Source organism: Hordeum vulgare, chromosome 5H, assembly GCF_904849725.1.
Source record: "Hordeum vulgare subsp. vulgare chromosome 5H, MorexV3_pseudomolecules_assembly, whole genome shotgun sequence".
Lineage (NCBI taxonomy): Eukaryota > Viridiplantae > Streptophyta > Magnoliopsida > Poales > Poaceae > Hordeum > Hordeum vulgare.
The window spans coordinates 364,614,101-364,632,533 of NC_058522.1; the positions used below are offsets into that span (position 1 = coordinate 364,614,101).

An 18,433-nucleotide genomic window follows, 5' to 3' on the forward strand; every position below is an offset into this window, starting at 1 on the left:
GAAGTACCTGAAAAGGACTAGGGAAATGTTTCTCGTTTATGGAGGTGGCAAAAAACTCGTCGTAAAAGGTTACGTCGACGCAAGTTTTGACACCGATCCGGATGACTCTAAGTCACAAACCGGATACATATTTATTCTTAATGGGGGTGCGGTAAGCTGGAACAGTTCCAAGCAAAGTGTCGTAGCAGATTCTACATGTGAAGCGGAGTACATGGCTGCCTCGGAGGCAGCAAAGGAGGGTGTCTGGATGAAGCAGTTCATGACAGATCTTGGAGTTGTGCCGAGCGCACTAAATCCAATAACTCTGTTATGTGACAACACTGGTGCCATTGCCTTAGCAAAGGAACCAAGGTTTCACAAGAAGACCAGACAGATCAAACGACGCTTCAACCTCATCCGCGACTACGTCGAAGGAGAGGACGTGAATATTTGCAAAGTGCACACGGATCTGAATGTAGCAGACCCGTTGACTAAACCTCTTCCACAGGTAAAACATGATCAATACCAGAACTGTATGGGTGTTAGATTTATTACAACGTAAATCGCATGGCGATGTGAGGACTAGATTATTGACTCTAGTGCAAGTGGGAGAGTATTGGAAATATGCCCTAGAGGCAATGATAAATAGTTATTATTATATTTCATGTTTAAAGATAATCGTTTATTATCCATGCTATAATTGTATTGAATGAAAACATAGATACATGTGTGGATACATAGACAAAACAATGTCCCTAGCAAGCCTCTAGTTGGCTAGCCACTTGATCAATGATAGTCAAGGTTTTCTGGCTATATGCAAGTATTGCCACTTGATAATTGGATCACATCATTAAGGGAATCATGTGATGGACTAGAACCAAACTATGAACGTAGCATATTAATTGTGTCGTTTTATTGCTATTGTTTTCTGGGTGTCAAGTATTTGTTCCTATGACCATGAGATCATATAACTCACTGGCACCGGAGGAATACCTTGTGTGCATCAAACGTCACAACGTAACTGGGTGACTATAAAGGTGTTCTACATGTATCTCTGAAGGTGTCTGTTGAGTTAGTATGGATCAAGACTGGGATTTGTCGCTCCGTGTGACGGAGAGGTATCTCGGAGCCCACTCGGTAATACAACATCACACACAAGCCTTGCAAGCAATGTGACTAAGTGTAAGTCACGGGATCTTGTATTACGGAACGAGTAAAGTGACTGGCCGGTAACGAGATTGAAATAGGTATGCGGATACCATGATCAAATCTCGGGCAAGTAACATACCGAAGGACAAAGGGAATGACATACGAGATTATATGAATCCTTGACACCGAGGTTCAATCGATAAGATCTTCGGAGAATATGTAGGATCCAATATGGGCATCCAGGTCCTGCTATTGGATATTGACCGAGGAGTGCCTCGGGGCATGTCTATATAGTTCTCGAACCCGCAGGGTCTGCACACTTAAGGTTCGATGATGTTTTAGTATAGTTGAGTTATATGAATGGTACGGAAACGAAGATTGATATATAGGATGGTTTCATTTGGTCACCGGAAAGTTTCGGGCAATTCCGCTAGTGTACCGGGAGTGACGAATGGGTTTCGGGAGTTCATCGGGAGGGGCCCACCCACCCAGGAGTGAGCCCACGGCACTAGGGTGGCGCCACAAGTCCTTATTGGGCTGGTGGAGTCACCCCAAGGGGCCCATGGCGCCACATAAAGAAATACCAAAAGAAAAAAGAAAAGAAAAAGGGAAAGAGGGAGGTGGGAAGGAAGAGGAGGACTCCTCCTTCCCCAAACCGAATTGGAGGAGGAGTCCTCCTCCTCCTAGCGCCGGCGCACCCTTGAGGGCCTTGTACCTCAAGGCAAGCCCCTCCCCTCCCTCCTATATATAGTGGTATTTTAGGGCTGATTTGAGACAACTTTTGCCACGTGCAACTCAACCCTAGACCACATAGTTCTACCTCTAGATCGGATTTCTGCGGAGCTTGGGCGCAACCCTGCATGAGTAGATCATCACCACTACCGGAGCATCGGCACGCTGCCAGAGAACTCATCTACTTCTCCGTCTTGCTTGCTGGATCAAGAAGGTCGAGGTCATCGTCGAGCTGTACGTGTGCTGAACGCGGAGGTGCCGTCCGTTCGGCACTAGATCGGAACGGATCGCGAGACGGTTCGTGGGACGGTTCGAGGGACGTGAAGACGTTCCACTACATCAACCGCGTTTCCTAACGCTTCCTGTTGTGCAATCTACAAGGATACGTAGATCGAAATCTCCTCTCGTAGATGGACATCACCATGATAGGTCTTCATGTGCGTAGGAAATTTTTTGTTTCCCATGCAACGCTCCCCAACATATCCGTCCCTCCTCGACATGGAGGGCAATAGATCTGACTCCGACCAATCTGGATCCATCAACTGGGGGGTCATCCCCTACGGAGTGGAGGAGGCAATGGCGGTTCGCATTGCACTCTGCCGCTCCCGCGAGGACAAGCCCGGTCGATGGCAGGATCTGTCCGCCGTGACTCCATAGCGTCCGTTGAACGGATGCTCGGTTCCTTTGGGGCGGGATCATCATGTTCCCAGTGTGCGGATCCATCGACCGGTCCGGCGACCTTCGAGTCCCATCGGGAACGGGCTGTCCGCCGTGGGAAGGAGAGGATAAGGGTTGTTGAGGCATGTCTCGTGGAGGAAATTACGAAGGCGGAGGCGGCTCATGCAGCGGTGCAGGCGGCCGCACAGGAGGAAGTCATCCGCACCCGCATTTTGAAGAAACGACAGCGGAGGAACACGCGCGCTCTTGCACGCAAGCATAATCGGGCAATCTGTTAAATGGCCGGACTACCATAGAAGGAGGTGGACGAGGTGTGCGACGGCGAGGACACCTCCAGTGACGAGAAGATCCGGCTCGATGCCTACTGCTTCTTCGACCGGTACTTCCACAAGTAGGACGACAAGGGCTTCGGAAAAGGAAAGGACGGACGTGGCTGATGTCCACCATAGTACATGCCAAATTTTGTTAGTCCGATGACATTTCAGTAGTGATGGAGCAGCCGAATAATGTTTGAGATAGGAGATATGAGATGTCCGGTTGTAGAATGCATTCTTTAAGACGTGACCGGTCAGTGTCCGTGGACATGCCCGACGCATCCACGAACATTTGTGGGGTCGGATTTCCAAGTTACGGCTGTAGATGGTCTTAGAGCATGACAACCGGACCCCTCAAATGAGCCCTCATACGCCCGCGGACGCGTTCTGCGAGTGACCGGACACGAGAGAGAAGGAAAAAAGTGAGCCAACCGGACCCCTCATATCGTTGCTATATGCCTGGGCGCGTCGGTTAGACCGCCACATAGGACGTGACCCCAACCCGGACCCCATTTTATTTTCTTTATTCATTCTTTTCTTTTTTATTCTTCTTTTGCACCTATCATGTACAAGTGATCGGACATATGAAAAAGAAAATGAGGAGTGTGGTTGTGTGGACGAACAAATAGGAAACACGTCCATTCAGTGACCGTGCACGCAATGATCGTTTAAGGGGTCATATTTACAATGTCCGGCACTCGGGACGCAATTACACGAACCAACTGCCTTATTTCTTGCGCGCACACAGTCGCCCTTAAGTACATGTGATGATGTGACCGAGCTAGATCAAATGGCATAGTACACGTAACGTATATATACAAGCGTTTAGGTATATACAAAGACAAAACAGTCTGGTCGGGCTAGCAACGCTGCATGAGCCTGAAGACCGAGCCGAGAGCGTGTGGACGCCATCCATTTGTTCCCGACTGACTGGGTCCGGGATTTGACCGCACCGCTGGCTGGCGCTGGGCGTGGGCAACAAAACACAAGGAGGAGCCCGCCCGCCCACCAGGCACGTCCGGTCCGTGAATCGTGATACAGACAGGAGACCGACCGAGTCTACTCATCATACCCCGCCCGTCCATTCCGCGCCGGACAGCTCCGCTCGCTCGCGCTCGCGGGCTCCACCGCCAGCTCTGCCATAAATCCCCTTCTCGTCTTCTCCCACAGGAACGAGCAAACAAACAAACGCATCACCCACCCCCTCCCCTCACCACTCCACCAGCAAGGCAGCAGCAAGCACAAGCAGAGCACCGCCGCACAAGAGCCCAGCATACATACTCTTGAACCAAGGCAAGCTTCCTCTCTCCGCGGAAACAATCGGCCGATCCTTCCGCGGTTCTTGTACATGTGAAAGTGAAACTAACTGCTGAGTTTGGTTGCCATTCAGGGAGGGGGCGAGGAGGAGCTACATACATACAAGATCCGTCCATCAGAGGATGGAAGACGGGGCCGAGGGGAGGGGGGCGAGGCTCGGCGTGCTCAAGGTGATGGTGGCGCAGGGGACCAACCTCGCCATCAGGGACTTCACCTCCAGCGACCCCTACGTCGTCGTCCGCCTCGCAGACAAGGTCCATCCGCTCTTGCATCCTACGCCCTATCTGTTGCTTGACTTGGGTTCAGCACCTACCCAACAATAGATAGATAGAGTAGATGGATTCTTTCTAGTAGTGCCTTATGTTTCCTTGCCTGATTCACCTCTTCTACAGATAGATAGATAGATAGATAGTCCAAGCACGTGTTTTCCCTTGGGTCCAACGTTGAAGTTGAACATTGTTCTGGTTGGCTTCTCTGTCGGCATGTCTTACTTCACCCTGCACCCTTGTGTTAAGCCTTTCCTAGGCATAATAATTTCACTGTCTAGTAGTACCTCTGTACCATAATATATGGCGTTTTATCAATCTTATTAATTCTTAAATCCAACTGCCCGCCTAAAGTGAAACATTTTGTCAAAAGTACTATGGTCAATAATGGGGTTTACGACTTAAGTCCCCTTCTTTTTTATCAGCCCATTCAACTTTCGGTGGTTTTTCAGACATCGTACGTTGCCAAATCCACTCGCGCATTTGTTAATCATGTGATAATGACGACATTCACGCGCATGTTTGTCTGTCTTCGTGGGTGCCACCTTTGATTGGACCGAATTTTCTTCATCCTTTATCAATGCCAATGCTCACTTGTTTTCTCCCTTTTTCTCCAAAGCGTTTTTTTCCTTTTACCAAATTCATTCGTTTTGACCACATGCCCGCATTTCTAATTTTCTAGGAAAAAGTGTGCTTCAAAAGCAAGAGTGTGAGATTATGATGAGAAAACCCTAAACTCCTGACACTGAATACTCAATGATGTCAGCAAACAAGAAAAGTTCTCAACTTGCATGAGGCTAATTGAATGGTTTTATCTAGGTGCTGCTGCCGGTTATATATAAAAACTGAGAGCTCTCGGTTGCCACTCAATAGTGCTATTAATGTTACAAGAATATCTCACTTTGACCTACTCTAGTGATTTGGTTTGGTACATGCATGTGAAATCTATCAAGCAAGTGTGCATTTCTTTATGGGTGGACCTCTAATACCGTTCGTTATTTCTTACATCTTTTACCCGCAGAGCGCAAAGACAAAAGTCATCAACAGTTGCCTCAATCCAGTTTGGAACGAGGAGATGGTCTTCTCCGTCAAGGAACCTTTAGGGATCATCAAATTTGTAAGTTGCCCTGTTTTCTTTGGCCCATCGGTTTGTTTTCCGAATAAGAGAACCAGACTGTTTAATATTATGATTGTGTTCGACATGCCTTCAGCTTGCTTGAAATATGTTTCTTTCATTCCTGAATAAGCATCATTTGTTTCTTTTTCTATTAGCAAATCTTTCTCGTTTGTCCGTCGGTATCTTCATGAAGACAAAAAAGTCCACTATATATTGCTTGTATAAGACATACACGCCGCACATGAAGTGTGAACAGAGCAATGCTGGTTAACAACTAGTCTAGTCATACACAGAACTGCTCTAGTCCCATAAGTTAATCACGTATGGCCTCAACGAAAATTGGAGGTCCAGTCAAAGAATAGATAGCATGTGGCCTTAATTTTTCTTGTGCCCTGCTCCACTTATAAGCTGAGACTTTACGGAGCCTTGTTTTGACCCTACTTTTGAGCTATGACGTGGTATTCTTTGCTGTTGTGCTACTTCCAGTGATTTTTTTTCTTTTTTGTAATAGTTTGGATTGCTTAGCACATGTGTCACGTGATTTTTTTTAGTGACATTGATGGAACTAGACGTATTTTGGTCAATGCCACAAAGTTTTTTTATGGGAAATGTCACAAAGTTAAAACTATACAATCTTGTTCCAATTGCAAAACTACACCTACACAAAGTCTTAAAGACAAAGCTACATATATCTTGCACCATTCAGCTTTAGTTTCTTATACCAATCATTTTATTTTCGGTACAAATCCCATAGCTGATGTTGATCAACCGCTCAACCTTATTCCCTCCATCCCATAATATAAGAGCGTTTAGTGTAGTATCCAAAACGGTCTCATATATTATGGAACGAAGGGAGTAGTTTTTTATTGTCGGCATCTGTGCATTATTTTTCTGTCATTTTCGGTTCGAGTAGTGCAGATTCCAGTCTCGTCATCATCAGGCACAACAGGGACACTGAACTGACAAAGAAATGCCACCTACTGACCTACAGCAGTCCGTCCAGCTACCGAAGCTTTTTTCTTCAGACACTCGGTCGTAGCTAGCTTGTGAACGAAATACTTACCAAAGTTAACAGAAAGATCGTAAGACAAGTTTGAACTGACATTACGACGTCCGTATCTAACCAGACTACTGATCGGTTGTTGTTTGCGTTACTTTCTTGGCCTGGTCGACTGAAGAACCCTGCGTTGTTGGTATTGGCAGGAGGTGTTCGACCGGGACCGGTTCAAGTACGACGACAAGATGGGCCACGCCTTCCTCGACCTGCAGCCGATGGCCGCGGCGACCAAGCTGCAGCGCGCGCTCAAGCTCACCAAGGGGGAGACCAGGCTCCGGAAGGTGCCCCCGACCGCCGACAACTGCCTGCTCTCCGACAGCTTCGTCACGTACGCCGACGGCGAGATCGTGCTCGACTCCCGGCTGCGGCTGCGCGACGTCGAGTCCGGGGAGCTCTTCATCACCGTCAAGTGGATCGAAGCCGACGCCAAGTGACGCGCGCAGCTGTTGCTGCCGGTAGATGAGAATGAGATGGCCGTGGCCTCTAGTTACTGTCTGTTATGTAGTAGTAGTAACTCATGTTTTCAGGCAGTTCTTAACCCAACAAGTTGTGTGCAGTGCAGTGATCTGATGCTTTCTGGATTCTTATTTTTGTTTGTTTGTTTGATAATCATGGGAAGCCTGGCGCTTTAAATGTCACTAGTGGACCTATTGCGTCAAATGACGCTGAGACCCGTTGAATCCTGAGAAAGTCCATGTATTAGTTGGTTTAGTTGTGACCAAGCATTCGTACGGCAGTAATTTTTACCCATTTTAGTAATAAATAAATAAAGCGGAGGCTCATACACATTTTAATTTGGTACAATATAGTCTAGATCAAAATCACATCGATGAAGGTGCTCTCTAGATTCGATGGCGTTGATCTTGGCATTCCACAGCAGGATACTAGGCTTGTTTTTAGTGAGTGGAAACCAGAGGAGATTGTTCCTAAGTTGGAGTTACATCAGACTTGGGTACACGTCACAGGGGTGCCCTATTCTATGCGTCATTTTCCGAGTATTTGGGATGTTGAGACTCTGATTGACACTACTATTGATGTCGATCTTCCGTCTCTGGCGCACAGGAGTGGTGCGTATTCTTGTGGGAATGGTTGGTGATGATTGTTTCAAGAAGGTAGATGAGTTGAGGCCGCATATTCAGACGGACGGTATCTTATTGTTGAAGGGGTACGAGTTCACTTTTCGACCGGAGCCAGAAGGCTTTGTGCCGGAATCAGATTTTATACCTCTTGCTTGGGATACCAAGAACAAAGATGGGTCAGCGGATACAAATACAAAGGAAAGTCATACGGGTATGCATGGACATGGAGGTGCTCCAACGCAAGGTGATGTCGGGGACTCGGGGTTATGAATATGGCAATTGACCCCAGCCCATCCACTCAGGTGGGTCAGGTTCAGCATTCTTCGGTGGCTCACGTGTTGAGTGGAATTGCTCTGGCACCTATTAATCCGAGTCCTAAAACTCCTCGTGGTATACAGATTGTTCGTGAGATGAGAAGGTCTGGTGGCTGGTGCTTTACGAATGGGATCGAGGATGCGCATGTATCTCCTGTTCTTCACCAAACTTCACCGAATTTGGGTATGCTATGTGGCAGTCAGCTAGCTGCAGCCGGCAGCGCCCAGGACATGAGTACGCCGGTCGGCCTGCCGGTTGCGCACCCATCTGACGAGCGCGACAGAGGCTCACGGCACGGCTGTGCTGGCAGCTGCTGGTACCGATGTGGCCAGCCCGACAGCTCGCCATGTGATGCACAGCGGGGTACCACCTGCGTGAGGATAGGGATTTTTACACTGCTCTGACCTTTCTGTTAAACATGAGCATAAAATGAACCCGGTTTAAAAAAAGTTCATGATCTGATTTTTTTGAAAACGCTATTAGCCGTGGCGTTGCTGTCCCATTATAAAACGCCAGTCTACTTTGACGTTGCTGCTCCACTGTAAAACGTCAATTTTCTATGATGTTTTTTTTTTCTATGAAACGCCAATAAATGTGGCATTGCTCCCTCATTATGAAACGTCAAAAGCACTGGCGTTGCTGCCTACGCTTCGTCCCGTCTTGAGCATCTCATGGTACTTGAGTGTTGTTGCCATTCCTGAAAAGGTCCTATCCTCACACCCGCATCCGCACATCCCATCCATCACTCATTCAGGGGGTGTTTCTTTCCAGGGACTTTTTGGTGTAGGGACTAAAAAAGTCCCTTTTAGTCCCATGTGAAAGAAACAGGAGGGACTTTTAAAGACTAAAAGAGGTATTTGGGACTAAAGGAAGAAGTCCCTGTGGGAGGAACTTTTTGGGACTTTTTTGGCTCTTTTCCCAACAATGCCCCTACTTTTAGCATGTCATTTAATACCCTAATCCCTTTTTCCTTCCTCGAATCCTTTAGTTTTAGTCAGTTCATGAAATTTTTTATACTATTAATTTCTTTTTATCCATAATGGATTTACCTGGACTTCTAGTATATTACTAGGGGTAACATGGTCTTTTTGCATGTCATTTAATGACCTCTAATCCATGTTTAGTCCTTGGAAAGAAACGGATAGAACTAGAGACTTTTTAGTTGGGACTAAAAAAATCGTAGGACTTTTTAAAGAAACAGGGCCTCACGTCTCCTTTTCTCTCTCTCCGGCCATGCTGTGGAGCAATGCAGCTGGCGCACATGGAAAAAGGTAGGCCGTCACGTGGAGAGAGAGGCTGCAATGTTATTGTTTTTCCGTCACCTGAAGAGGCCACCTACCAGCATGGATTACTAGGGTTTTTCCGTCCTCCATTCTGTTCTACGCGAGGACCACGTACATTACGCGGCTGCCGGCTACGGCACGAGCGCGGTCACCAAACTGGCCTAGGCTAGAGATTAGAGAAGGAAGAAAACAAGGCAGGCTCACATGGTGAAAAGGCTACGCACACTTTTGGTTGGATTTGACGGGAAAAATAATTGCACCGGCAAGAATCTAAGCCATGCATGCATGCATACAGACAAAAGCACAGTGCAAAGCAGTGCGAGGCTCTCTTGTCCACTGGGCTAACACTCGAATAGCCATGCAGACCAGCGGCAGCAACAGCCACGGGCGGCCTTCAATCCCTGCTCGCACGGACTTTTCAAACGCCATATATGTTGGCGTTGAAGTAACGAGTGAAAAAGCCATTACTTGTGGCGTTTCTTACTCGCGAGCTAGATCGGCGTTTCGATGTGGAGCAGAAACGCCACTGTAGACTTGCATTTCTATGTGGAGCAGAAACGCCACGGGCTCTGGCGTTTTTAAAAGGGTCAGATCGTGAAATAGTTTCAGATCGAGTTCATTCTGTGCATTTTTTTCGTCTCGTGGGTCAAAACAGTGAAAAAACCCTGAGGATAGATGGTGCGTCGCCTGTTCTGCAGCCTGTTGTACATGCGGAGAAAGTGGGGCCTACCCATGCCGTGTTTGCGAGTGGTGCAGTTGGTGGATACTGTACCAGCGGTGGATACTATGGTCGAGGGGGCTTCTACGTCATATTTGCCTCCTTTCACGGTGTAGTCGGTGGTGGGGACTCGTTCGCAGCCGGTGATGACACCCAGGCGCAGCGAACGTCACCTTACCACGACCGATGGAGCTTTAGCCATGGACGAGGACGCGCTAGCTAAGGCCATCGTCGCTTGCTCCTACGGGTACGCTACCGCTAGCAAATATTTTCTTTCTTATTCCACTTCAAAGGTATCATCAACTTTAGGTAATGTTGGAGTTTGTTTAGGAAGAAATGAGAAAGAAATTATTGTCTCGGCTAAAATGCTGAAGCATGTGGAGTATGATCGCTTAAAGGTCTCTCCAGGTGTTTTGAGTAGGCCGGTTATCACATGAGAAGATGATGATGAAGCGAATGCCTATGTGGATGGACAACTTTTCTCACATCTTGTAGGTGAGGTGATGGAGGTGGGGATGATTGAGGACGAGCTAGGATCTATCTATGATCTGAATGCTTCCAGCCAGAAATCCAAATCCGTCAAAGGCAAAAAAAATACACAAAAAGACGCGAAACTGTCAAAATCCCCAACTGTTTCCCAATGAATGACATGTTCGCAAATAGCAACGGTCTTGGTGACTTGGCTAAACATATGAATATTGAACAACATGTTAGGGATCATAGGTTGGAGTTTGTAGCTATTTCCGAAACAGGGAGATGTGATTTTCGAGTGAGTGTCATAGATCGCCTGTCTGGCGGTATGGATTTCACTTGGCATTCTATTCCCCCCGGTAGGTCGGGTGGCATCTTACTTGGTGTTAATGTTGGAAATATGCCCTAGAGACAATGATAAAATAGTTATTATTATATTTTCTATTTCAGGATAATCGTTTATTATCCATGCTATAATGGTATTGAATGAAAACATAGATACATGTGTGAATCTATAGACAACACAATGTCCCTAGTAAGCCTCTAGTTGGCTAGCTAGTTGATCAAGGATGGTTAAGGTTTTCTGACCATATGCAAGTGTTGTCACTTGATAACTGGATCACATCATTAGGAGAATGATGTGATGGACAAGATCCAAACTATGAACGTAGCATGTGATCGTGTCATTATGTTGCTATTGTTTTCTGCGTGTCAATTATTCATTCCTATGACCATGAGATCATGTAACTCACTGACACCGGAGGAATACCTTATGTGTATCAAACGTCACAACGTTACTCGGTGACTATAAAGGTGCTCTACAGGTATCTCCGAAGGTGTCCGTTGAGTTAGCATGGATCAAGACTGGGATTTGTCACTCCGTGTGACGGAGAGGTATCTCGGGCCCACTCGGTAATATAACATCACATATAAGCCTTGCAAGCAATGTGACTCAAGTGTTAGTCACGAGATCTTGTATTACGGAACGAATAAAGTGACTTGCCGATAACGAGATTGAAATAGGTATAGAGATACCGACGATCAAATCTTGGGCAAGTAACATACCGAAGGACAAAGGGAATGTTATACGGGATTATATGAATCCTTGGCACAGAGGTTAACCCGATAAGATCTTCGTATAATATGTAGGATCCAATATGGACATCCAGGTCCCGCTATTGGATATTGACCGGGGAGTGTCTTGGGTCATGTCTGCATAGTTCTCTAACCCACAGGGTCTCCACACTTAAGGTTCGGTGACGTTTCGTATAGTTGAGTTATAGGTGTTGGTGACCGAAGGTTATTCGGAGTCCCGGATGAGATCACGGACGTCATGAGGGTTTCCGGAATGGTCCAGAAACAAAGGTTGATATATAGGATGGTTTCATTTTGTCACCGGAAAGATTTCGGGCATTACCGGCAGTGTACCGGGAGTGATGAATGGGTTCCGGGTTTTCACCGGGAGGGGCCCACCCACCTGGGAGTGAGCCCAATAGTCCTAGGGTGGCGCACCAGCCCTTAGTGGGCTGGTGAGGCTAGCCCAAGTGGACTATGGCGCTAGAAGAATAAAACCAAAGAAAAAAAAGAGGGAGGTGGGAAGGAAGAGGAGGACTACTCCTTCCCAAACCGAATTGGAGTTGGAGTCCTCCTCCTCCTTTCGGTTGATGCCCTTGGGGATCCCTTGAGCCCCAAGGCTAGCCCCTCCCCTCCTCCTATATATACTAGAGTTTTTAGGGTTTTTGAGACACAACTTTGCCACGTGCAACTCAAACCTATACCTCGTAGTTCTTCCTCTAGATCAGATTTCTGCGGAGCTCGGGCGAAGCCCTGCAAGAATAAATCATCACCATCACCGGCGCGTTGTCACGCTGCCGGAGAACTCATCTAGTTCCCCGTCTCTCTTGTTGGATCAAGAAGGCGGAGATCGTCATCGAGTTGTACGTGTGCTGAACGCGGAGGTGTCGTCCGTTCGGTGCTAGATCGGGACGGATCGTGGGACGACGATGATCTGAATCACGAAGCCGTACCACTACATCAACCGCGTTTCTTAACGCTTCCAGCTTAGCGATCTACAAGGGTATCTGTATCCAATCTCCCTCTCATAGATGAACATCACCATGATAGGTCTTTGTGTGTGTAGGAACTTTTTTGTTTCCGATGCAACGTTCCCCAATAGTGGCATCATGAGCTAGGTTCATGCGTAGATGTAATCTCGAGTAGAACACAAAAGTTTCTGTGGGTGTTGATGTTCGATTTGCTGCCCTCCTTAGTCTTTTCTCGATTCGACGGTATTGTTGGATTGAAGCGGCCCGGACCAACATTACTCGTACGCTTACGAGAGACCTGTTTCATCGACCAACATGCAACTCGTTGCATAAAGATGACTGGGTGATTGGCGGGTGTCGGTTTCTTCAACTTTAGTTGAATTGGATTTGACCGAGGCGGTCCTTGGAGAGAGGTTAAATAGCAATTTGCACATCTCCGTTGTGGTTTTTGCGTAAGTAAGATGCGATCACACTAGATACAGATAATAGCCACGTAAAACATGCAACAACAAATTAGAGGATGTCTAACTTGTTTTTTCAGGGTATGCTTGTGATGTGATATGGCCAAAGACATGATGTGATATATTGGATGTATGACATGATCATGTTGTAATAGTTAATATCGACTTGCACGTCGATGCTACGGCAACCGGCAAGAGCCATAGGGTTGTCTTTAAACTAACGTTTTGTGTTTGCAGATGCGTTTACTATATTGCTAGGTTGTAGCTTTAGTAGTAATAGCATAGATAGCACGACAACCTCGATGGCGGCACGATGATGGAGATCATGATGATGCAGATCATGATGTGGCGCCGGTGACGATGAAGATCATGCCGGTGCTTTGGTGATGGAGATCAAGAAGCACAAGATCATGGCCATATCATGTCACGTATGAATTGCATGTGATGTTAATCCTTTTATGCACCTTATCTTGCTTAGAACGATGGTAGCATTATAAGGTGATCCCTCACTAAAATTTCAAGATAAAATTGTGTTCTCCCCGACTGTGCACCGTTGCGACAGTTCGTCATTTCGAGACACCACGTGATGATCGGGTGTGATAGACTCAACGTTCACATACAATGGGTGCAAAACAGTTGCACACGCGGAACAATCGGGTTAAACTTGACGAGCCTAGCATGTGCAGACATGGCCTCGGAACACAAGAGACCGAAAGGTCGAGCATGAATCGTATAGTTGATATGATTAGCATAGAGATGTTTACCACTGGAACTATACTCAACTCACGTGAGGATCGGATTTGAGTTAGTGAATTTGGATCATGACACACTCAAGTAACTAGAGGGATGTCTATTTGAGTGGGAGTTTATTAGTAATTTGATAGTTAAACTCTAATTGTCTTGAGCATAGTCTAAGTCCACTTTGTAATATTTTATGTTGTAGATCAATGGCTCACGCAGTAGCAACCCTGAATTTCAATACGTTCCTAGAGAAAGCTAAGCTGAAAGATGATGGTAGCAACTTTGTAGACTGGGCTCGTAATCTTAAGCTCATCCTACAAGCTGGGAAAAAGAATTATGTCCTTGATCCTGTACTAGGAGATGAACTACCCGCTACGTCTGACCAAGATGTTTTGAACGCTTGGCAATCACGTAAGGAGGACTACTCAGTAGTTCAATGTGCAGTCTTGTATGGCTTGGAACCGTGACTTCAACGATGCTTTGAGCGTCATGGAGCATCTGAGATGTTTCAGGAGTTGAAGTTTATCTTTCAGAAGAACGCCCGGATCGAGAGGTATGAGACCTCCGATAAATTCTATGCTAGCAAGATGGAGGAGAATTCCTCTGGCAATGAACATGTGCTCACAATTTCTGCGTACTAAAACCGTCTAGCTGAGCTGGGGATTGAACTCCCGCAAGAGGCTATCACTGACAGAATTCTTCAATCACTCCCACCTAGCTATAAGAGCTTTGTGTTGAACTATAACATGCAAGGGATGAACAAGTCACCCGGCGATTTATTCGCGATGCTGAAAGTCGCAGATTCAGAACTCCGGAAAGAGCATCAAGTGTTGATGGTCAATAAGACCACTGGTTGATACGTCTCCATCGTATCTACTTTTCCAAACTCTTTTGCCCTTGTTTTGGACTCTAATTTGCATGATTTGAATGGAACTAACCCGGGCTAACGTTGTTTTCAATAGAATTGCCATGGTGTTGTTTTTGCGTAGAAATAAAAGTTCTCGGAATGACCTGGAAGTTTACGAGGATTTTTTGTGGAATATATAAAAAATACTGGCGCAAGAATTACCTGGAGGGACGGAGCGAGGAGCCCACAAGCCCAGGAGGCGCCCCCCTGGCCGCGCTTGGAAGGCTTGTGAGGCACTCGGGGCTCCGCCGCCTCCAACTCCAGCTCTATTTAATCTCTTTCGCCCAGAAAAAAATCAGAGAGAAGAGTTCGTCGCGTTTTACGATATGGAGCCGCTGCCACCACCTGTTCTTCCTGTGGAGGGCAGATCTGGAGTCTGTTCTGGGCTCCGGAGAGGGGAGATCGTCGCCTTCATCATCACCAACCATCCTTCATCGCCAATTCGATGATGCTCTGCACCGTTCATGAGTAATTTCATCGTAGGCTTGCTGGACGGTGATGGGTGGGTTGAGATCTATCATGTAATGGAGTTAGTTTTGATGGGGTTTGATCCCTAGTATCCACTATGTTCTGAGATTGATGTTGCTACTACTTTTCTATGATTAATGCTTGTCACTAGGGCCCGAGTGCTATGATCTCAGATATGAACCTATTATGTTCTCATCAATATATGTGTGTTCTTGATCCTATCTTGCAAGTTGTAGTCAGCTACTATGTGTTATGACCCGGCAACCCTGGAGTGACAATAGCCGGAACCACTCCCGGAGATGACCATAGTATGAGGAGTTCATGTATTCACTAAGTGCTAATGCTTTGTTTCGGTTCTCTATTAAAAGGAGAACCTTAGTATCCCTTACTTTCCATTAGGACTCCGCTGCCACGGGAGGGATGGACAATAGATGTCATGCAAGTTCTTTTCCTTAAGCACGTATGACTATATACGGAATACATGCCTACATTACATTGACGAACTGGAGCTAGTTACATATCACCCCATGTTATAACTGATACATGATGAATGTCATCCGGCATAATTATCCATCACCGATCCAATGCCTACGAGTTTTTCCTACTGGTCCTTGCTACGTTACTGTTACCGCTACTGCTGTCACTGCTGCTACTGTTACCGTTTCTACCGTTGCTATCACACTACTCTATTACTGAAACTTTGCTGCAGATACTAAGTCTTTCAGGCGTGGTTGAATTGACAACTCAACTGCTAATACTCGAGAATATTCTTTGGCTTCCCCTTGTGTCGAATCAACAAATTTGGGTTGAATACTCTACCCTCGAAAATTGTTGCGATCCCCTATACTTGTGGGTTATCAAGACTATTTTCTGGCGCCGTTGCCGGGGAGGCATAGCTCTATTCTCTGAGTCACTTGGGATTTACGTCTGTTGAGCACTATGAGGAAACCGAGAGATCCAAAAACTAAAGTCTTGCCCTCAACTACGAGGACAGGTAAGGAAATGCCATCTAGCTCTGCACTTGATTCACCTTCAATTATGAGTAAGTTTGCGACACCACCACTTGCTAGAAATTCTGATATGTCGCCTGTGCTTGATGATGCTACTTTTGCTATCCATGATGCTTTGCTTGATACTGCTTTGCCACTGGGTGCATTCCTTGATGCACAAATTGCTAGAGTTGTTGCTGAATGTGATGATACTTCTGAAACTGCTGAAATTATTGAAGTAGAACCTATTGTTTCACCTGTTAGAACTAGCTCTCCTAGATATGAATTGCCTGATATACCTGAGGGTTATGTGATGGAGGGAGAGATAGCCGAGGACTTTCTTGCTTGTAAGGATAGCTATGATCTTGAGAACTTATTGCGCAAGTGGAAAGAAAAATCTCTGAACGCTAGAATGAAATACGATCCTAAGTTTGCTACTTCGCCTATCTTTGTGACCGATAAGGATTATGGATTCTCCGTCGATCCTGAGTTAATCACTTCGATCGAATCCGATCCTTTTCATGGTTATGAGTCTGAAACGATTGTAGCACATCTTACTAAGCTGCACGATATGGCCACCGTATTCACGAGTGAGGAAAAGATCCGCCACTACTATATCCGTAAGTTGCTTCCTTTCTCGCTGAAGGGTGATGCTAAGACTTGGTTCACTTCTATTGCTCCTGGTTGTGTGCGTAGTCCCCAGGATATGATCTACTACTTCTCTAAGAAATATTTTCATGCCCATAAGAAACAAGCTGCCTTGCAGGATATATATAACTTTGTGCAAGTTGAAGAAGAGAGTCTCCCACAAGCTTGGGGGAGGCTTGTCCAACTACTGAATGCTTTGCGTGATCACCCTCTTGAGAAAAACAAAATACTTGATATCTTCTATAATGGACTAACCGATGCTTCTAGGGACCACCTAGATAGTTGTGCTGGTTGTGTTTTCAGGGAACAAACTGTGGAACAAGCTGAGATTCTGAAAGTGCGTTATATCGACTAGAGGGGGTGAATAGGAGATTTTTAGAATTTCATCACTGAGGAAATTCCTTTTGAGGAAATTCCTCACTAATGACTAACTTACAGCGGAAACAGTAAAGGATCAGAAGTGCAAAGTTTCACAACAGCAGTTTTTCAGTGTGAGGAATGTGAAAACTGATTGCACAGTGAGCAGGCACGAAGAAAACAGATGAGGATTAACTAGCGTGAAGAATTTGGGGTTGAGGTATTTCAAAGAAAGTCTTTAGCAAATTCTTCAAACAGTAACAGTGAAAGTCATCAACAAATAATCTCAGGAAAGTAAGGAGTTGAGGAATTAGAACCCGTTTCACAGCGAAGACAGTAGTTGATGACCCATTCCAACTGCTGTGACAGTTGTACATCTGGTTTGGAGCGGCTTGGTATTGAAACCAAAGGACACACAGTCCCGGGACACACAGTCCCTACCGTATTCTCCTTGGGCTAAGAACACACAGTCCTGGCCCAACACTCGTGGTAAGTCTTCAGGGCAGACTTCCAAACCCTCACAAACTTTGTCACCCGACGATCCACAATTGACTGCTAGATTGCTCTAGACCATGACGCCTAACCGTCTGGAGGATGCACAGTCATCAAAGGTAAAAGGCTTCAGTCCCACATAGGAACAACTTCTTTAGTGATGCTCAATCACTTGGTTCTAGGTTTGTGGTTTGGTGTTTGGGGTTTTTCCTCACTGATGAATTACTCTCGAAGACTTTGAGGAATTGGGTTGCTCTTATGACAAGTGTCAGTTTCTAACGGAGCAGCCAACCAGCTAATGGTTGTGGGGGGGCGGCTATTTATAGCGTGGGAGCATCCCGACATGATTTGACACTAATGCCCTTAAATAATATGACCATTGGTGTGGATAAGACCAATGATGTGGCGTGGCTATCGAAACGGTCGGAACCCTCAACTGTGACAGTCCTCATGTCACTCGTATTCCTCACTTGAGGCTTTTGGTAGGATTAGGCTTAGGTTGAGCATCATGAGGAAATTCATTCCAAAGTGTAACTTCGACCCCCTTTAACAGTACGGTGTTCCTATTACTCAAGTGTGAAGAAAGTAAAACAGAGAGAGTAAATCTTCATGCTTCAAAGTCTTCAGAATGGTTTTCTTCAGGACACACCGAATTCCTCAATTTCAATATCTTCATGAGGAATATCAATTTCAACGCAGATTCTTCGCGATTCAATTCTTCAGCTTCAGACCAATTTCTTCAACCGAAGATATACATTTTTAGGGGTCGATATTCATCAAATATTTCAAACTCCTCAATGACTTATAGATCCTGTGTACACTCAAGAACACATTAGATACTTAAACTATA

The 18,433-nt window shown here is 46.0% G+C and overlaps 1 protein-coding gene across 1 annotated transcript; it reads left to right on the plus strand.

The window, feature by feature from the left end:
* The first annotated feature begins 4,014 nt into the window (after positions 1-4,014).
* Positions 4,015-7,320, plus strand: LOC123396022 (protein C2-DOMAIN ABA-RELATED 11). Its single transcript, XM_045091052.1, has 4 exons — positions 4,015-4,145; positions 4,243-4,423; positions 5,457-5,552; positions 6,756-7,320. Exons 2-4 carry the CDS (start codon positions 4,292-4,294, stop codon positions 7,041-7,043), a joined length of 516 nt encoding a protein of 171 aa, XP_044946987.1. The 5' UTR covers positions 4,015-4,145; positions 4,243-4,291; the 3' UTR covers positions 7,044-7,320.
* The last annotated feature ends 11,113 nt before the right edge of the window (positions 7,321-18,433 follow it).